Genomic DNA, 22,198 nt, shown 5'->3' with positions numbered 1-22,198 from the left:
GCAGGGACAAAGTGAAGATCTGGGCAAGAGACCCAAAACTGTGGTACTAACTCACATTTATCATTCTTCTCCAGAACCAAGGAGCACAAGTAGAATAACGTGGATGAAGGAAACCAAGTGATAAAAGAAAATGGAGAGAAACTCAGCCATAATTACGTACCATGAGAAAAGCAGGAGCTGTGAGCTCCCCCTGTCCTGTGGGTCACCCGTCCTGCCTCCCGCAGGCTGAGGATGCTGCTGGACACAGGGAGGCTGCTCCAGCACTGAGGGAGCAACTGCATGGGGATCCTGAATCACTGCAGTGAAAGCCATGCAGGTATGGATTTCCCCCAAAACACTACTAATATTTGGCACCAAGAACCCCTATTTGATCTCTCTTGCTTCTCTCCCGGTTTGGGGCAGCCTGGGCTGAAATCTCCTGGGTTCATCTGCAGCAGCTTTTCCTCCTTTTTGGAATAACAAACATTTCCCAAAACTTTTAGTCTGATGGTGATGTGCAGGACAACAGCTTCACACAAAACTTCCCAAAGCCTGGGATGTTTCGTGAGTGCCTATTTAGGCACTAAGACAAGGACACTAAATTTAGGACACTAAGACAAGGAAATGAGCACACAAGCAACAGAAATTTCAGAAAATTAACTGCTGAATTTGGGAGGTGCCGCTGACCTCACTAAGCACAAATGAAACAAGAACACTGAAAACTACAAAGGCCAGCACCTTGTTATCGCAGCTGGCCATGTTTCCTGGTCTCATCTGCAATAAGCAATGTTGAAACACTGTAAAAGATTTTTGTTTTTCTTTTTTTTTTTTTTTTTGCAGAGAACTGCAGGCTGAAACAGCTCGGAAATATTAACCCAACTCTGTCAGCTTGGGAGATTTTACCCCCAGGTGGAGAAGGTGAATCACAATCGCGTGCAGTGGGTGAAGCTTGGTTGTGCGTCTGCTGACAGAAACCCTTCCCAAATTCCTCGGGTCTTCAACAATAATAGGGAATAAAATACACAGTTGGATGAACCCCTTAACACCTCGGGAACATCCACCACGTGTCACAGCCATGCTGGTTAGATGAATAGGGTGTTTGTGACGGGAAAGCCCTGCCGTTGTGTGCCACCACTGCCCTCTGCTGCAGCAGCCCTGCTCCAGCCCAGCCTGTTGGGCCACTGCCACGGTCCCCTGCCACCCATGTCCCCTCATGGTGCCTAAGGGCAGCAGCACGGCCACGAACAGCCTGCTAGATTTTCTGAAGTGCAGCTGATGTAAAACTGCAGAGATCCTGAGGCACATTTGGGCTGGGCAATCCCTGACTGTGTGAAATTTAACATGAGCGAGGCCGGATTCTGTGCCCGGGACAGGGCAACGCTGGCTGTACATGCAGATGGGGGACAGGAGGCTGGAGAGAAGCCTTGTGAAAAGGGATTTAGGGGCTCTGGTTAATGACAAGATGAACGTGAGCCAGCAGTGGGACCACCTGAGCCCCGGGGTGCCTGAGGCATGGCCCTGCTCTGCTCTGTTGGGTGCGGCCTCACCCCAAGCACAGTGTGCAGGTTTGGGTGCCACGACATAAAAAGTACATAAAACTATTAGGGAGCCACTAAAGGAAGGCTATGAAGATGGTGAAGGATCTGGAAGGGAAGGTATATGAGGAGTGGCTGAGGTGCCTTGGTTTGTTCAGCCCCAAGCAGAGCAGGCTGAGGGGAGGAGGCCTCATGGTGGCCTGCAGATCCCTCAGGAGGGGAGCGGAGGGGCAGGCGCTGAGCTCTGCTCTCTGGGGGCAGCAACAGGACCCGAGGGAACAGCATAGAGCTGGGACAGGGGAGGGTCAGGCTGGGGGTTAGGGAAAGGTTCTGCACCCAGAGGGTGGTCAGGCACTGGGACAGGCTGCCCAGGGAAGTGGTCACAGCACCGAGCTGCCAGAGTTCAAGAAGCATTTGGACACCGCTCTCAGACATGGTTTGATTCTTGAGTGGTGCTGTGTGGAGCCAGGAGTTGGACCTGATGATCCTTGTGGGTCCCTTCTAACCCAGGATATTCTATGATTCTGTGATTCTAAAAACCCTCCAAACTTACTCATTTTCCTTCCCTCTCTCCCCAGTTAACCAGGGTATTTTCCACTGTTTGCATCAGCACAAGTCATGTCATTAAAAGCAAGGCACGTAAGCTCTCCGTGCTTTGATTTCCTCACAGAAAATTGGAGCAGAACAGCTTTTCCCTAAAAATCACACAAATGCTGGGTGCTGGCTGCCCCGCTGTACCTCTCATCCCAGCCCACAGCCAGGCACTCACCCAAGGCAAGGACAGACTCGTGTCCTGTGGCAGCTTTAGGGAAGGGGCCAGCTCGTGGGGTCTCTTTCATGGTCCACACGGGCATTTTGTCATCACAGTCCGTGTTCTCTGCTCATCGCAATGGGGCAAAGGAAGAAGATGCCAGCATGGCCATACAGGAGTGGGGTTGCAGCTATGTCCTCCTTACCCCCCCACCTGGCAGCTTCCCTCAGCCTTTAAGTGATGCTCAGAGACCACAAATGCTTTCTATTGTAGGCAATACACAATAAAAGATACTCTAAAAAGAAGTATGTTTTCTTAAATAATTGAAAAATAAAACCCACAACATCCCCCACCCACAAATACCTTCTGGTTTTGGAAGTCTTTCTCCCCCATACCATCAAATCCTTCCCCATGAATGGCTTATGGCATAGGATTTTCCTAACATCACACATGGCCAAAGTTTCTGGTTTGGAAAACTAGGTTTAGTTTCTTAAAATCTGGTTTAAAAATCATCGAAGAACCACCAAATTCATGGTGCATTCATGTGGGTTGGGGGGTGTTTTGGTGGTTTTTCTCTTCTACATAATTGCAGACAAAGCAATCAAAAGGCTGCAAAATCTTTGTTTTGGAACAATGAGAAGCATTTAATATATATAAAAAAATGTGGTTGTGCGTGTTCATGTCAGACTTGCCACATGCTTTTACTTTTTTTCCCATTTTGAGCAATAGACTGCAGAAGACAGATTTTAGCAACAAGTGCATTTGTAATACCCCTACTGAAAATCGAATAAATGAATACCAGCTGAATAACCTCCGTTTCATAATAAGAGAGGATTTCAACGCTGGCTTTTTAAACTGGCAGTTACTCATTGCCATTTCTTTAAAATAATTAACAACACTTGTAACCTGCTCATATCAACTGAATGTACCGACTCAGAGTGTATTGCAATTTTGCAACATTTCTGAAGACAAGAGCTCCTCTTTTACAACTTTATCTGACCTTTTAATATTTTCCAAATATATTTACTTGTTTAACACTTAAGGGGAGTTAGGATACAACTTTTCTAAGACACCCATACAGGTCTCTTATAAACATTTAAGATTTAGATTTTATATTAAAATCCAAGTTCACATATAAATTCCTTCTCTGTTCCTTTTGAGCAGGAGAAAACACAGAGGACATAGGAAAAGGCCCTGGATCTGCCACAGGTACAAGGGAATGCAGAACCTTGTGTCTGAACACCAAAAACCACCTGACAGCAAAAAATATTTAATGGATTGTTCTTATGAACACAAATAGTATTCCCCAAAATAAAAAAGCATTTTATTACCCCCGTATTTTTAATATACTTGTATTACAAACCCACCCATAGCTGACGAGACCTTTATAAATACTAAGTTTTTTGTTAGAAAACCCCTTGCCACTGTGAGTTCTCCTGTTAGTGCAGGAGTAGATCAGGCAAGAAATCCAATTTGCTTCTACTAAACTTATCTAAGACCTTATCCACAAACTTGGACCTGTAATTTTTGACATCGGTCAAAACTCACCAGCCTATCACCTCTTCCAGTCAAAACCAACACCTGCAGCAAGGACTTGCTATCAAGTAATATTTAAATTAGCGATCACATGCAATTTTAGCTGGAATACTTGGAAATGCTCATTTTCTTCCCTGTTGCCATGACTGGCACAAGACAAAAATTGCTGCATGCAGCTGTTGTAGTTGTGACTCTGAAAGGTCACCACAAAGGCAAAAAGCACACAGTAAGCCTGTTACCTAAAACATAGGTTTTCACAATCCACTGGAGATACAGTTAAATACCAGATGAACATCATTTATCTTCTGGCAGCAAGAAAAAATGATTTCTGCAGAACAGACAACTAAGGTACAATACACTCCCATGTGCAATTTTCCCAGCAGATTTTAGGCAACACAACAGCACATGCCTGCACATTTAAGCCTCTTTGAAAGAGATCATGATCTCCAAACTGATGCTATAATGTGCATAGAGATGCTTAAACCCACAATCAGAAAGATTATTCTGTCTCATTTGGAGAAAAATGTTTTCATTTAAAAGATATAACAGATGAAAGTACTGCACAAGTACTTTTAATTTGAGGTTTACGACATCTTCACAAAGCTCCCAATGAGGGTATCAGAAGCTGCAGAGATGAGTGCCTCTACACAGCGGTAAGGTTTTCCTTCCAAAAACCAACACTTTGGACACATACAGCCGTAAGAGCAAAAGCTGCAGCCGTAACCATCTGTTGTAGGTGTACAGTGAGGCTAGGAGACAGAACAACCAATTTTTTTCCCCCAGACCAATCCTACAGCTGCACAGGCTGGGTATTAAGCTGCAAAGAAAGGGGACTTGGATATAACTACCACAACAGCTGAGCAGAGAATAATAATCTCATTTCACAGATTTCAAAACATGGTTTCTCCTATTTGGAACAACTAACACAGAACCAATGTCTCCAGAGCACCAGCTCCAAGGTAATTCCTCTGATGGGCAGCCCTGGAAGCAGCAGCCCCCTGGCACATCCCCTTGCTAGCCCTGGCCGCAGGGACTCAGGAGGGATGTCTCAAACCCAACCTTCAAATCAGAAAATAGTAAGGATTTGGTGATCAAACAACTAAGTATGTACTCGGCTACCCAGAACAATTGAGAAAATACTGTAACATTTTCTCAGCCTCAGGATTGTGGCACAGTGTGCAGTTGACGCTACCTAATAATTTTTAAAAAGCCAGCGAAGATCATCCATCTGAAGATCATCCAACTTGGAGACACGGGGCTGAGCACTCCTACTGCCTGCTGGCTGCATCCCACGGGAGTCAAAACCTGGGAAGGGGCCCCAGGCAGCACACTCATTCCTTACGCGGGAACAGCACCTCCAGGACTGACTCACTGCAGGAAAGCCCAAGTTCTCCACCATCCAATGAGAACATAGAAAAGTCCCAGGGCAAGTCAGCAGGGCTTGCTCCAGCAAGCCTTGCTCCTGCCACCGCCAGGCTGTTGACTCAGCAGCCTCGGTGCCAGGACAGCTTCGCTGCTCCTCAAACACGTGGGCCTGTCGCGGGAGTTTCGTTTCCGCTCCGGGAGCCACGTGTCCGCTGCCCTGCGTGGTGACATTGTGTAAATTGCAGCCACGACTTCACATCTCCAGCCTACTCCTTTCACAGAGCAGCCGTGAATAAACTTCCCGTCTTTTGTAAGGTGACTAACTGCTGTTTAACTTGGGCAGAGAACACAAGAGGGAATCCCATGTCAACGGGCAAGTGTTGAAACCTAAGGCATTTACAGAGCTGCGTCCTTCTTTTGGAAAAGCTAACGCTGCTAAGACCTGCACCCATCCATCTCCCGGACACGCAGGCAATGCAAATTAAATGCAATCGGCAGTTTAAGGAAATGTTAAAGAAATCTATTGGAACAAAGTTCCTGGAAAATTAATGCAGCTATACTTTCTTCAGAGCTTTGAGGAAAATATGATTTTTTAAAAACCTAAATACCATCTAAAAATAAAAAAAAAAAGAGCAGTGTATTTGATCAAAGTATATACACTTTAACCTCACATTGGCTATGCATGTTAAAATCAGCCGTGTTTTTTTAATGAACACATTCTTTTAGTGAGACAAAACCACATCTACCTCAAAGCATCTGTGCTGGGCACAAAAGGAAGTCACCCCCCCGCCATTTGCTCTGGGACTAGGACAGGCATCCCAGGCGTGGGCCCTGCAGGAGCCTCGTAGCTCCTCCAGGCTGACTGATCTCTTCTCCCTTTTCCTCTCTCCTGAAAGCTCAGTTGGATCCCAGTGCCAAATGGGAGCATTTCTGAAGTTGTAAAAGACAAAAAGCATCTGCACTTCATTTGGGGGACATCATCTCCACCTTGTAAAAAGTGTTCTGAAGCCATTTTCAGGAGCTTCCAAGGCTAGAATTTACACTAGAGGAAAAACAAAACCCACACGCACACACCTTAAACCAACTTTGTGACTTTTATTGATGGGCGACAACTTTATACTTCTAGATATCACTAAACTGTGTACAATTAGGAACTCAACATTATAGGAGAGCAGACAGCAAAATTAAACAAAGCAGACTTAAAGAAATATCAATCTTAATTATTTTGCCCATTTTTTTTTAATTTCATGTACACAGAAGCACAAATGCAGTTTGAAATTTCTTAATAGCAATAAAGTTACAATCACCCATCTATATAGACTAACATCTTAACTCCAAATATTTGATCTGCAATGTGTACTTAAGCAGTTTCTCATCGCACAATTATTAAAATGTGTCTTCCTATTAGGAACCAGCAACTCTGCATTTTGTACGTTTGTACATTTTTTGAAGCACATAGGACCATTCCCATCTCATACAGATTGGCTCATATTTTACCACTTATCAAAAACTATTGGGGAAGCAGAGAGCGCTTTTTATTTTTTTTATTTTTTTATTTTTTTACTTAAGTAAAGATAAAACATTTTCACAGAAATCTACAAGTTCTGTTGCTGGTGCAGGGTTTTCTTCTACTACGCAATTAGAAAGTGGGAATCAAATGCAAATCCCCTTTTATTATCTTAGGATTCAGCATTAACTCAGATTTTTCTTTTTTTTTATTTTTTTTTTTTTTATTTTTTAATATTTTTGTGATTCTTGAGACTGAGTCTTTCAACCAAGTGACTTCATTCTGCAAAGTCAAAAGTCAACACAAACTATGTTGTGCACAAACCCAAGGTAGTTTCCTTTTTCACTCTATCCCATAGTTGCAAGGGAAAAAAAAAGATTCACTCAAAAGAGCATTTACAGGAGGAAAAAAAGTTAGTGATAGTTGGCGTTCTACAAAGCAGGTATCTTGCACACACAGCATAAAAGGGAGAAGTTTCACAGCAGGTCAACTCGGCGGTAGTACAGGAGGTAGGCTGTGCGTTCTGCAGACGGCTTCACCACCTGGTACTGATTTATCACTTTGACTGCCTGGTCATCGATGCGTAACCAGCCATTTAGACCAATTTGGAAGACGTCCGTAGTGTAGTGGCCACCAGTTGCGCTGTTTCCGTGATGATAGACAACTGCAAAGAGAAATTCATGATGCACATACACTGTATACATAGATAAATATCCCCTGAAAGATGAAATCACGAAAGAGTCACGTCCTGCTTTCTTCATAACATACTCATGGTGGTTTAGCCAGATAGCTTGATCTGGCTTAAACGAGAATCTGTAAGTGCTTCCTTACACTTGGTGATAAACTTCAGCCAAAACCTCCACTTACAAAAACCTGAACGCTTCATGATAGCATTCATTCAGAGGAATTTCTTATTCCAAAGTGTTAAAACTGTGTTTGCAAAATGTAACTTCAGCCTAAAAAGTGCAAAATACTCCATATTATTAGTGATGTTTCTCCAATATACCAAATCTCCTGATTCTAAAGGACACTGAATTAAGAACAAAAACTGCCACAAAGCATTTTAAAAATTCCTGGAGAATTTTCTGGGAAGGGATTTGCCTTACAAAGGACATCTGCAGCAGAAGGCAACCCTTTTCAACTCCCCACAGATACTGCCATGCTTAAGAGATACTACAAGATACATGTTCTGTCTGCTGGTGACAGTATTTTATTGAAGCTACTTATTAAAAAGAAAACTCAGGCAGAACTACATGTTTTTAAAAAAAAAAAAAAAAAAAAAAGAAGGCAAGACTACTATAGGGCATTCTATATGGCAAACAAGCGTAAAGCTTTCCTTTAGGCAAAAAAAATAACTGAAGATATATGAGTGGACAATAAACTCCCAGCAGAACACAACACTGTTCAAATCACACTGATTATTATACAGCAAATTATTTCATCCATGATGATTCTTTTGTTTTAACTAGAATTTTGTTCTGAAAACAGGTTCTGTTGAAGTACCAATGTACACATTTCCCATATATTAGTTCTCAGTAATTTCCTTAAAACTGTGAATGGGACATAGCTGATTGACTATGAATACTACTACTTCCAGAAGAGAATCAAACTGTCTTCTCTCCTCAAATATCTTCACGTCCAAAATGTTTTCAGAGGATACATCTTAACTCTCCTTAGAGAAATCAAACCTGAAACTCAACACTGAGCTCTCGGTGTTAGGTGCAGACAGTGCCTCTAAGTGGAAGAAATCTTTTATATGTGTAAGTGTAAGGATGCATAAAGTTGAAAGCCATTTCTTTCAGGAACACATAAGCCATAACCTTATGCCTAACAAGCACAAAAAAAGGCAGAAATATTGCCATATTTGACAACAGCAAAAGTACATATTTATGAAACATTTTTCAATCTGTCTTTTCAGCCTAAAAACACACTTTGAACTTGCTCAAATTTTCTTCATACTTGTACACAGCCAAACATTTTACAGCAACGTGAACTAAGCAAAGCAAAAAGGCAAAATATACCACATCTACAAATTCTGGGGAATTTGTGAAATAAGCCTTTTATGGCAACTTCAACTTAAATTATCCACGTTCTAAAATGTAGTTTATCACTACGTAATTAGGACTATCCTGTGTGGTATCTGTGGATTCTTCAAAGCCTTATTTAATGATTTAAAAGTCATCTAACTAGCTGAGTTTCTGTGGATGAGAAGTCCTAGACTGACAGAAGACTGAAGTACTCTAACTTTTCCATAGAAGAAATCAGAAAAACACAGTGCATAAACGCTGAACCACCCCAACTCCCTCAGTCTATCTCCATAGGAGCGGTGCTCCAGCCCTTGATCATCTTTGTGGCCCTCCTCTGGACTCCTAGTATGCTCATGTCCTTCTTGGGCTGGAGGCCCCAGACAAGATGAATTTTCTTCAAGCCATTTAAACACAGTCTCCGAACTTGTCCCATGAAATCTACTACCAATAAAAAAAATTACACTGCCAGGAATAGTTCTGAATTTCCAAAAAGACAGTTTCTTTTTTCTTGTTTTTTTCCTTCTATGACCTCAGTGATCACAAAACTGTATCCAAACCACCAAGTCACATAAGGCCACCAGTACTGGCACAGATTTGGTGACATGAAAGTTAAAACCTCTGGTTCTCCCGTTTATTATGTTCTCTTAATGCCAAGGCAAATAGGCAGGTGCAGATCGTAAACTGTGTAGGAGTGCTAAACTGCAGGAAATCCATTGCTGCCTAGAGACTGTTTTGTCCAATATTAAAACGCTGCTTCAGAGTTCCTACATGAGCTTCCAATCTTAACTACCAATTTAGGTATTCCGTATACATCGCAGACTCTCTTAAAAACATCATTTCTTCACACAAAAATCATCATCTCCTCCAAGATAAACTTTTCTACCTACAGCATGCTATTCATACACTGCCAGCAATATTCATCTCGAGGGTTGAAAGCGATGCAAGGACAGCATTTAAACAGCTATTTCAATAGGTGTTTGAAACGTTATTGTGAAAACCAGTGGTGTATTTTAGGCAAAACTATATTACAGCTGTATTTCAACTTTTGGTGGTATTTTTCAAGATGGATCTGCTACAGAACTTTTTGTAAGAGTTTCAAGCTGAATAGTCAGATATATAAAGAGAGAGATAGCATTATATGTATATATGCACATAAAAAAAATCACTAATAGAACTTGATAATCCCAAGTTATTTCAGTGTAGCTTAAAAGAAACTATTATGTTATCCAGGAAACTCCACGGTTTCTAGAATTCTATACGCAGAATTTGTATTTGCAATACAGGAACTAGAGGCAGACAGATAATTACAGATAGCATACCTGCAAAGAGCCGGTAGGTTCTTTGGCCTTTAAAAATTTTACTTTTCACACCGGGAGACAGTAGCTCTGGAGGAAGGAAAAAAGACAAAGACAGTAGTTAGCTAGTGTGGAAATTCAGTTTCAACAGACATCAGTTATTTCTAAAAACAGAGAAACCAACAACACCATAACGGAGAAAGTTTTAACTAAAATGTCTCCTGTAATTTTTAAAGCATGTTCAAAATTCTGATACCTGGCAATGAAAGCAATGAATTTTGAAGTTTGATGAAAGCTAGTATTCACGGAAGGCTTAAAACTACCATTTAAAAAAAAAAAAAAAGAAAAGGAAAAAAAGAAAAAAGAGAGAAAGAAACATGCAACAGATCAGATACACTAATTCTACAAATACCCGTAATACCCATTAAGGCATTTGAAAATGAAATATTAAGTAAAACAAAAGCATATTACTACCCGACAAAGCATGTTATCCAACCTGAGATCATTACTAATAGTTAGTAATAATTGATTTTATTTCTTTTCCCTATCTAAGCTGGATGGCTAACAGTCATCTTGTCAGATCAAAACAAAATGCATTTAATGTTGCAAGCTTCAGATGCTGGATTACATGCAAGTTCGTAAAAATCAACGTCTCTTAAAATAATTATTAAAAGGCAGACCTTTATCATTTAACCTCTGAAATGTTGCTTACTAGTCTGTCTTCAGGCTGTATTTTCTATAAAGTGCTGATTTCCTTTCATCAGCCACTATTTATTACAACAGTTTGCCAAGTCTGAGTGAAATCTGACATAAAAGTATCTAGTATTAGTTGGCACCAGCCTCGGGTAGGGACATAGCCCTTGTTGAACAGGGTTATTTCCACTGTTTGTCCTCAGCCTACAACCTTACTCCTTACATCTGCAGGAAACTCTTATTCAGCCAACTCAATGCCTAGGATGTGGCAGAGGTTTTAAGATCTTTCACCACTGCACAATGGTGGCCCAAACTGTGTTACAGACAACGTCAGAATCAGCAAGACTGAACCCAGAAGCCTAAATATAATATATTCTCTTTACAGAGAAAAAGAAAGCATACAAGACATTCATCCAAATTACTGAAGTTTCTAGGTGGCAATACCTTTCATGGAAAAGGAATCTTGTGCACAAAGCTGGGAGTAAAAAAGGAAAAAACAGTAACACACTACAGAATTTAACATTATTCCTTCCAAAAAAAGGGGAAAATTCTGTTCCAAAATCTTTACCTTTACTAATTTCCAGATCAACAGGATACTCAATGTTCTTGATAAGCTTCTGACATCCACCAGTCTTCTCATATACAAACCGCTTGAGGTGTAAAACAAGAACAGGGGGGAGTTCTTCTAGTGTCACTCTTCGACTGATTTCCACCTAAAAAGAAAAAACAAAGATCAAGAAAAACTGGTTCTTGTTGACTGCTCAAAATCACTCCTTTAAAATTTGTCTTTAATTCGAAATACATCAGTTCAAAAGAGTCTACATAATATAACACAGCTTATTTATTAACTTATAATAAAAACTGCAGTTTAAAATCTTAAAGCATACTGGACCTTTAGCCAAGCTACTCATAAAGTTACTGTTTGGAAATTAAAACTGGACTCAGAAGAAAAAAAATGCCTTCCTAGAAATTCTGAAATAAAAAACAAATCTCCAGGTAATTACTTTAGTGTTTTTTTGTGTTTTTTTTTTTTTTTTCCTGAATTTTCTGATCGAGAAACGCCGCTTTCATGGTCTTTATGATAAATCAGCATGTTGTATTCCAACAAATTCTGCTACTGAATGTGGAATAGAAATTCATGCGGAAAAGCTATCACTTTTCCAAGCCTGACCATTAAAACTTAGGCCTCTTAAGATGCTGAAGCAAGCAGATTTTGTAGGGCACTTGACTTCCTCACGGATTTGAGCTAATCCGATTTACAAGAAATAATTTGACATTTGAAACAGAAATAGTCTCTACAAACTGTAAAATTTTACCTACATCCTAAGGGTTCAAAATACACCTTCCTGCATCCAAAAACCATCTAACCACTGGCAACAGTGGCAGCTTCTGAGCTTTAAGAGAGGTTTTATTTTGTGCTTTTCGTTGTTGTTGTGTTTTTTTTTTTTAAACCAAGCAAGCCAAACAGAGCCCTGTTCTTTTCCACTCAACTAAGTGCCTGCTGCTGCCCACCTGTCCATCTTCCAGGAATAACAGGCAGAAAAAGAAGCTGTAAGGCAGACTGTGAAAGGGAAGGTGACAAGACGAGGTTCACACAATTCTCCCAGGAACTTAAGGGAGCATGTATGTACCATGCATCTTAGCACAGAATGGCTCCTGCTTTTAGGGAGCAAGTCTGTATAGGTTTATATATATAGAAAAAATATGCACTCAGTTCACACAGTTAACACTACTTCAAGATTTTCCTGGAATTGAGTCTTCTCAATCTCAAATCTTTAATTCAGTTTTGAGCAAAAGAAAAAAAAAAAATTCACAGACCCCAGCCCAGACCAAGAACAGAAGGGTGCTGAAGAACATCACTGCAGGGGTTTCAGCAGCTGCCATTCTCCACCCCCAGTAAGCCAGCTGGTGTATGGGACCAGATGCCTGCCCCTCAGCTGTGCCACCACCTCCAGCACATTGGCTTAGATCGCAGATCAAAGCAGCTGTGTGTGTGTCTGTGCCAGGCTGGAGAGCAGCAGCTGAGGAGCAGGCACACGCTCTGCTGTCCTGACACTGCTAGGGGCCCCGATTCCTGGCAGCAACACCACCAGCAAACACTGCCACAAACGCCTGTTTAGGGAACACGACTCAGAGTCCTAAGAAAATATTTGTATGAGCCTCAAGGAGCAGCTTGAGAGCTCCAGGGGATGTGAAGACTCCTTAGAAGGAGTTTGTGGAAGGTAACCTGGAAAAGTAAATGAAGCAAGGCTGCTTTGCTACTCAAGAAGATTCACTTCTGGTAGAAAAACGCGAACAGGTCTGTGAATAAGAAAAAAATATCATTCTAATGAAGTTAAAAATTAAGCTTTTCGAATACACATATGTATTCACTGTTTAAATGTTCAAGATTTCAGAAACTGATCTGCTTAACCACGAAGAACCAGAGAGGGATAAACAGCAAGAGAATGACATTCCATTTTAAACATCTGTGTAAACTACCTATTTATTTTCAACTCAACTGCAACTCCCTGAGCGATTTCCTGTTTATATTAATACACACATAAAATTCAAAATTAGCTCTAATGACTCAAAAAATTAAACTGTAAGAGAAATCATTCACATACGTGGAAGATTATTCTTTTCACATATATTGCTTATTCCTCGAACTCGTAAAGAACACAATTCAGATTATAAACAAACAGAAGACAACAAAAAAAAAATCAAATAATACAATCAGATTTTTAGCTTGAGCAAAAGTTCCTGAGTTTCCCATCTGGAAAATGAGGATGGAATGCTTCTTCGCAACACATTTAGAAAATTACTATCTGCAAAGTCCTAAAAGTCAACGTGTTCAGTGTTTTCTCTACAATTTGTAATACAAGAGCAGCTATTTCAACTTGAATTTTTCCTTAAAAAATCTAAAAGACATTGTGAATGCTTGTATTTCCATTCAGACTCTAAAATATAAAGCAGACCAAACCTCCAGCACCTAAACTGAACACCCATTTATTGCAAACGGTATAATTGAGCACTGGGTTGTCAGTAAAGAAGTTAATACCATCTGCAGTAAAGACCAAAAAAAAAAAGAATGACTAGCAAAACAAAATTGATGTGGTAAATTTTGACGAGTATGCATTGCAAATGTTTCTTCTACTTGGAAGACAACCAGAGAAACAAATGTTCACTAACACTCACTCACTCCTACTGAGCACACAAAGCAGACAAATTTCAGCTATCCACCTTCAGGTTTTCAAATAAAGTAGTCCATGCTCTCTTAATCTGACCCTATTTTTATTTGGCATATTTAGAAGACTAACAGGTACAGAAATAAAATGACAGACAGAACAACTACAACTGAGGACTCTTTCCATACTGGACTACTGAAAACAATTACAAAAAGTGTATGAAAAATTGACATCTGAGCAATCCATCCACAACAGAGATGACCTTCGTTAGTAATGCATTCCGTAACAAGCATGACACTAGGGAAATAAGTTTAATTTATTACTCTGTATCACAAGTTCTCAAGCAATTACTCCTTTTACGTACAGTATTATTTGAAAACTATGATAAGCAGTCAGCAGAACTGCATGAGTCTGGTGGCTTCACCTGGCAGGGCAGGTAAACTGCACCACAATCACTCTCACTCCTCCTCAAAACAAAACAAAACCAAGAAAGGCTATAGAGCAGCAAAAAGGAAAAAAGCAGGGAAAGTTAACTCCAGCCCAGCCAGACCCAGCACAATGAGGGTGCAGAACAAAACGTCTTGGTCCTCCAAGTGACAGAAAATCACAAGGCTTGGAAATCTCTAAAGGTCCTCCAGTGCATCCCCTCTAAATTCAATGATAAACAGTTCATATAAATCCTGATGGGTGTTTCTCTAACCTTCTCTTAAATAGGAACGACAACTCCACAAGCACCTCAGGCAAGCTCAGCCTGGTTCCTATTTCCTGTTCAAGTATCACAGAGTAATTAGTCTCTTCCTTTTTAGAGCAGCCTTTGCCAAGTCTTAAATCCAGTTTCATCCCTCTACTTCCATATCATTTCTTCTTGAAGTTGAACAGCTTCTGCTGCTTATTCTTTCCTTTTGTAGCAGAGCTTTTAGCCTGCCATTCACCGTTTGCTCTCTTCTGGATATTCCCCAGCTGTGAAGAATATCCTTGTTCAACTGATTACCTAAAACTGAATACAGTATTTCTGCAATATTGCATACAGCAAACCAAGCAACTACGTAGTTGTCATGGACACTTGAGCAGTTCTATTGGCTATTGAAAGATTTTAGATTTTCATTCCAGACAACGATAATGACCGTTATGTGTTTTAGGGAGGTTCTGCATGGGCCTCTACCAAGCCAGTGATCGACAACTAATTTCATTGCTGACTTGTAAGTTAAATGTGTGAATAAAAACCCATCAGGGACAGCAAGGCAGTCAACAACGCAGGTGTAGTGCTTCCAGAGCGTTCTTCCTAACATTACGGTGCGGTTTCAAGCAGTGCTCTGAAGAGCTGCTCCTGTGACAAGAACACCTGGCAGTCCCTAGGAATCAGCACGTTAAGATTAGCTAAAGCCATTTTGCTTAGAATAGTACATATTATTATCACAGTTTACCCTGTTAATTTAATATATACTCAACTAAAATCCTCAACCAATTACTACGCCAACTCAGAAACCATACCAATTTACAGGCACAGTCTTGCTTAAGAATTAGCTCTCTTCTTTGAATGACTTTCACTGTATGTATTCAAATGTATTACATTTTACCACTGGAGAACACTGAAAAGGTTAGCACCTCTTTTATTAACATAAGGAATAGTGTTCAAGTAACTATTTGTAAACCAAGAGCTGAATAAAAACCCTTAAAAAAAAAAGTTTAATATTTGACTGTAAAAAGGGGTCAACAAAACACACCTCTTGCTTGGTTTTTGTGGTATAACCCTGGACAGACTCTCTTGCCACCAAACTTTCCAACGCATCCTGAACTGTGCGTATCTTGTCAGACTGGATATCCAGTTGTAGGGTGAAGAAAGGTTGCAGTGTAGCAGACTCCTTGGAACTCTGCTGGTAAACAACAGATCTACAGGAAAAAAATAAAAATAAAGTGTAAAAAAGCAAGGTAATTTTCAACAATGTAGAATTTTTTAAGTTAAAATGGATCGAAGTCTACCTTAATAACGCAATTAATAGTTTAACCAAAACCAAACAAGCAAATAACAAAGCTTAAGCATAAGTTTCAACAACTTAAATCCATTTTAAAGCAAGTAAAATGACTTTCACACCCCCTTAGAGCATACTGGCTGGAATTATATATGAATTGTTTTATTTATGCAAGGATTAAAACAGTTATTGGGTAAGCATCAGATAGTTAAAGAGAAACATAGAAATTCTTGATCACGCATTTAAAAAGATTCAACTCAGGACAATTTTTTTCTCTCCCATGTAAACATGAAATGTGAATACAGGAATGGAAAATAATCTATCATAAATTAGGACCAAAAGATAAAGTATCAGACATTAAAACATTTATGATCAAGTCTACTGAATTGCATCTTGAGCCTTCAGACAGTTCTACCATTTTATTCTGAGCTGGAAACAAAAACACTGATGTGTTTCATAGCAGAGCACAGCCAAGTATGATTTAGGTTAAATAAAAGTCTCAAGAGTGGGAATAGTTTACACTAAAAAAGCAGGTAAGATACCGCAGGGCTATAGTTAGATTTTTGTAAAAATTGTAAAACACAGAGCTTTAAAATAAAGTCCAAACTATACCTAATTGTATTCCTACCTTGGTCACTAAAGCATGTTTCTACACTGCCAACCACAAAAATATTTCTGCTCTGTGAAACATACCTACTTTTTGCAAGTATGTTTGGAACCCAGCTCTTTACGCATGGAGGCACAGAATGCTTGTATGTAAATCTAAAACCATGGCTCCTACCATTTTAAAATCATCCCTTATCACATCAAATCTCTGAAGTTATGCTTTTGAAATAAATATTCAGAAATGCAAAATATTAATCTTTATCTAATCTACATTTTGCTGTAAAAAATGACAACCAACTCTAAATTCTGCAATAAAAACACATTTTTTCAGCCACTTCACTAAGTCCAATTTCATACTGATTTTAAATTGTTTGTTTAGATCTTGCCATAGGAAATATAAACTATGCTCTGTCAAGGACTGGCGTTTCCTTTTCCTCCCATCATTTTCTGTGTCCAGACTTTGTCTATGTACTCTTTTGTACAAAAACTGGAGACTTCTGCAAAACTGGCAGTGCTAGCGACCTAGGGCATGGGAACATGTTTCCTATTTGTTTTTGGGTTTTTTTGTAGTACATTCAGTTGGAGCCTGTAAGTAATCTGGCTTGGTGCTAATTGTTTCGTGCAAAGAGATAGTACGCTCTTCAAACATGTCACTGCACTGAGTGGACTCTTCCTGATTTCCTGAAGACCATCAAACACAGCTCAAGAATTTATTTTAGTTTGAAAGCAGTACTTACATTAAAAAGTCCCAGCTGTTTGTTTTATACTAAAGAAATGATTTGTTTATGATATTGTTCAGTTTATTATTGTGCCACACTAAGCCTGAAAGCAGTGAAATAATTAATATAGTCCTAATTCATGTAGCCATGCTGAAATTTCTTTGCATTATATATAAAACACTAACATACAGGTTTTATGCCTCTACTGCAAATTCCTGTCAAAAGACCCCTTTTGATTCAGGCAAAGCCCTGACACAGTAACAGAAAGCCAATGCATCTTTATATTGGCAAACATATATTCTTCAGAGGGAAGAGAGCCTATGAAAAACAGTAGCATCTTTATTTCAGTTTAACACTTCCTCCTTGGCTATATTTAAGGACAAAACCTTCAACACATGGCAAGCACAGTGTTCCAACAAACAAACTCTCCACTGTGTAAGTCCTTGCTGCTTTTGGATACATTTCCCAGCCCCTTTTTAAGCTAACCATTATTTAGTGCAATAATCAACAGAAAATTGCTAGCAATTCCAACTGTTTTCAAGTCCAAAGATTAAAGACTTCATTAATAATATGGATGATATTCTGAAAAGATAACACGGTGTTTGTTTTTTTTAAGAAGTCACATGAAATAAGATTGCAACATTTCTTCAAAATGCAGAAATGGATCTGGCAGCAAAACCTTTGATGGAATTTAGTTTTCCATAGATAAAATGAGTAATCAGAATAATTAGAAATTTCAGTTGATCAAGGAAAAATCCATCATTTTCAGTAAATAATCTCATGTATTCTAAGAACTCTGAAGTTAGCAGTACTGTTCCAAAATTACAGTTAGCAGTACTGTTCCAAGATAAAAATTTTTTCATGAAAACAGGCACTTCTCATTGCTATCCTGCTTAAATCACACCAATACGTTATATGTATATCCTTTTAAAATAAGAGTTCATTCGAAGGGAAGAATTGTTGCTATTTATGGAAATATTTAGCAGGCTTCTAACTGGATATAAGCTAGCTTGTGTAATTAATATTTGAAATTCACGTGAGCTGAAAAAAATCAAAAGGGACTCTGCACATGAACAGATCAGACCCTGACAAAACTCTTCTATGTGCTTACATTTAAGCCTCACATTGCCCTAAGAAAATAAGTTGTTTAAGTGATTACACCTAAATAGGCATTTAATAGTCTGACCCAAGCCAGAAGATGCTAACGCACACCATGTTCTCCTAGCTGCTTTTTCCATGGGATTTTTTCCAAGTTTTGATGCTTCTTTGGTAGACTTCTACTGGCAATTCTGTATTCAATCCTTCCTATCTCCACCCTCAGCCTCAGAGGAGGAAGCCTTCCAACATCACAACATGGGATACTGTTTCTGTGGTAAATTGTGTGACCTAGTTTGGAGGCTAAATAAAATGGGTGTGGTGACTGTAGACAACAGATGTCAGATCGGACCTTGTGGTTCTGTCGCTCAGTGCAAGTTTTTGCCTTTTTCAGTACCATCTCTATTTCATGTCATTTCCTGTGGATTTCTACAGAAGACAGCATTCCCTAAATATTCGTAATTTAACATACTGATGGATTCCTACTGAGATCTTGACTCCAACCATGATAAAAACACTACAGGGTGTTAACAATACTTTGGGTAAATGAAGATACCATCAACATGGAAGTTCAATACGTACAAACAGCTGTCTGCCAATTTTTATGGAAAATATCATTTTATTTGCCAGCTGTCTGACTGAAATCCCTAAAGAATAATTTCACTGTATTTCCCAGGCAGAAGGCATTATTCACACCTCTGGACTGAATACCTGGCAACGTAAGGAGTCAAACACTAGCAATTAAGTGTCTGTCTCCAATATAAAAATAATTCGTCAAGTCTAGCATTTTTGTTTCAGAATATGTTTTTAATAAGTGTTTACCTTGTTTTCATTTTAAATTACATATTTCTCCAAACAAGCCATGAGGCGTCCTTTCCAAAAAATATTCCTTCAGTATCCACTTTCTGACTTCCTCTGGTATCAGACCTGAACACAAGCAATGTCCCACATTCTTTTCATTCCTGTAACATCTTGTAGCGATTTACATTTTTCCAAACTTTTCGTCTTTAACGTTTTATTTATTAACTATTACACATAACTTTCCTGCCGCTGTGAAGCACGTGTCTAAACAATAAAAAGTTAATAATTTTTTTGATTATATTTCAGTTCTCTTACTGATTGCATTTAGCTCTTGACAAATCTCGCTATACCTTTCTGTTCTGAGGAAAGACTCCTCAGAGTTCATAAAAAATAGGCAGCTGTAAAGTTCTTTGGAATTTTTAGATATTAGTATGACCATACAAAGCACACATTTCACACTCCTCCTCTATATGCAATTGAGTTTTGTTCCCTGAATAACCTGTTTACTTAAGTTGCTTACAAAAAGATTCATACTCTACAACAAATCACAGAACCATTTGGAGCAATCTTTTGATCATTCTGGTTCATTTTCTGAACCCTCACATGCATAACAAATGCTTCATGGTACAACGGTTTGTTCCTGCTGGGAGAGATGAATGTTTAAATTTCTTCCATCCAACTACTGTGAGAAACACAGAAGAGGAATAAGGTATTTGTGAAGGCAAAGCAGCCTACTTGTCTCAACATCTTTTGTTAACAAGTACTATACCTTATATGACCACCAAAAATATCAGTAATTGGAGTCTGAACGAAGTCAGCCTGTCGAGTGACTGATGACTTGTTGCGAGGTCCCACTTGCTCCCATTCATCCTCACTGCCTTCTCCTTGTTCATCTTGCTCCTCTTCTTCATGAACAGTCTGAGCCTCAGGGCCGTTGGAAACTGTGAGTTCTTAAAGGGAAGAAGAAAAAAATATTTTTTTTTGCAAATAAACCTGCATCTAAGTAAAGAATTTAAAAGGAAGATAGGAACTTTTTTCAGAAGATAAGATGTTTTCTTAGATTATCTAGATTTCACAGACCATAGATTTGAGAAGAAAACTTAGTACATTCCTGGTTTCCTCACAGCTGGACCTATCCATATCCATATACAAACAGAAAGCAGCTCACTAATGTGTATGTAAACAGATGTAATTTCCTAACAAAGCTTCATATATTTCAGTCAAATTTGTTGGTTAGAAAACTAGAAAGTCAAGTGTTATTCTGGAAGCATAATTATGCTATTATTAAATAAAACTCCCTTTCTGCACATGTATTTTACAGCGAACCCAAGACTTAGCAAATATTTTCTTTGTGAATGCCAAAGTGAGGAGGCTATAAACTGCATACAGTTAAACAACAAAATATGGAATGATCATTTTATATCATAGAAAAAATTACCCTGCTAAAGAGAAATGGGTAGCTGGTGATCTAAACTCTATACTTGGCTAAGTATTTTGTTTCATTTTTAATAGGGGACCCAGACATAAAGCCACCATAAAATAAAATGGTGTTTTAGGCTGTGTACATCTCCTAACACTTCTTTCAAAGAGAACTTGTCTCTTGTCTCTGCCTGTGTCAATAAAACTTTAAGTTATAGAATATGTTCCGTTTTAAATTAGATATAAATTAGCCGTTAGTCTAGAAAACTGCACTTCCAAAAAGAGATCTTAATCAACAGAGGTTTACAGATCAGTGACAAAATACACATATTTTTGAACTTCTATGGAGAGAGCCAAAACCCCAGTAAACAACTGACACTGGAGATATTATAAATGGCAGAGAAACATACATATGCTTAAGACAAGGCCAACGAACTTGAGTTAGCCTCAGATAATGTTCAGTTGAGCTCAATAAAGAACTGATGTCACTCAGTATCTATAGAAGCATAATGCTTTTACAAATACAGTGCAAAATTTTGGGTTATTTGTAAACAGGATGGACTTACTTTATCCTTTGGAAAGACTTTATTTAGCAAAAGATTATTTTTTAAACACATGAGTCCTTGAAAATGTAGCATTCTAAACCTATCTCAACTTCTACTCCAAACATTTCTCGGTGTTACAAAATTAACACAAAAAGAGGGGAAACATCTTTAGTGACACGTATTTGAATGAAATGAAGTTCGCTACAGAAAAAAAAAACTAACTTTCATTATGTGGAGAGAGAAGTTTCTTTAGGGTCAGCATTTCTTCGTGTAGTCCATTGAGAATAAATCCCAAGTATTCTTCAGCATCCTCTTGTCTGCCCTAAAAAAAAAAATCCAATAGTTGTATAGTATTTTCATATTTTCAATTTAACAGTAGACAGAAGACATTGAACATCTGGCTTTCCCATTAACATTGTATCAACTACTGAGTCTGAAGTGCAAAGTCAAAGTTTTTATTTTATTGTAACAGCCCCCCATTTTTATTTCAAAAAGAACCAACATGTTAATTGATAACCTCCCATGACAGTGAGTACATACATAAGTTCCACCTAGATACAAGCATTTTTTCCACTCTTTTTGATACGTATTTAATTTAACGTGCTAGTTTATAATATTTTTGCAATTTCCTTTAGAAATAAGACTAAAGTTGCAGTCAAAGTCCAAATCAAAAGATGGCTTGAACCATTATAATTTATTCAAATTTAAACTAAACCTGAAATGGTATTTTTAAGTCTCACTGGAACTTCCATCATTCCATGCTGAATCCCAACCAGAAATGAGTAACTGATTATTTCTTAAATACGAATCAACACAGTACCTTCCCTATAGAATGAGAAGTTTTTCCGTTCCAATTTTTTCATTATTCTGACACACCGAACTGTTAAACTTCTTATGAACATCTTCCTACCATTTAAGTCTAGTTTAATTATAACTAACTACCAAGTAGTTGATTTTGGTGATATTTAGGCATGGAAACTGATGTATGTATGGCGTTTACATTGTTTTAGGTACAGTGACTCTCCTGTGATGCAATTACGGAAATAAGAGACTTGTAAGCCACACCTTTTCTGACAGACTTGACTTGATAACTGTCAAAAGTCTATAAATATATGTAGGTTCAAAGGCAGCTCCTGGTCGGATGTCTCTCACAATTTTTTCGCCTAAAGCTACAAGACAAAGAGAGGT

The 22,198-nt window shown here is 38.8% G+C and overlaps 1 protein-coding gene across 1 annotated transcript in view; it reads right to left on the bottom strand.

The window, feature by feature from the left end:
* Positions 1-6,237: 6,237 nt before the first annotated feature.
* USP10 (ubiquitin specific peptidase 10) overlaps positions 6,238-22,198 on the bottom strand; it is a 50,181-nt gene continuing 34,220 nt past the window's right edge. The window contains exons 8-14 of the mRNA XM_082769917.1: positions 22,076-22,179; positions 21,233-21,332; positions 19,816-19,996; positions 15,580-15,745; positions 11,257-11,401; positions 10,020-10,085; positions 6,238-7,337 (exon numbers count right to left, since the gene is read on the bottom strand). Coding sequence (XP_082626043.1) covers positions 7,150-7,337; positions 10,020-10,085; positions 11,257-11,401; positions 15,580-15,745; positions 19,816-19,996; positions 21,233-21,332; positions 22,076-22,179 — 950 coding nt within the window. The 3' untranslated portion in view covers positions 6,238-7,149. The remainder of the gene's footprint in view (positions 7,338-10,019; positions 10,086-11,256; positions 11,402-15,579; positions 15,746-19,815; positions 19,997-21,232; positions 21,333-22,075; positions 22,180-22,198) is intronic.

The sequence above is a fragment of the Aythya marila genome (assembly GCF_965140915.1).
Source record: "Aythya marila genome assembly, chromosome: 12".
Taxonomy (NCBI): domain Eukaryota; kingdom Metazoa; phylum Chordata; class Aves; order Anseriformes; family Anatidae; genus Aythya; species Aythya marila.
This window is presented reverse-complemented; position numbering and strand designations above follow the sequence as displayed.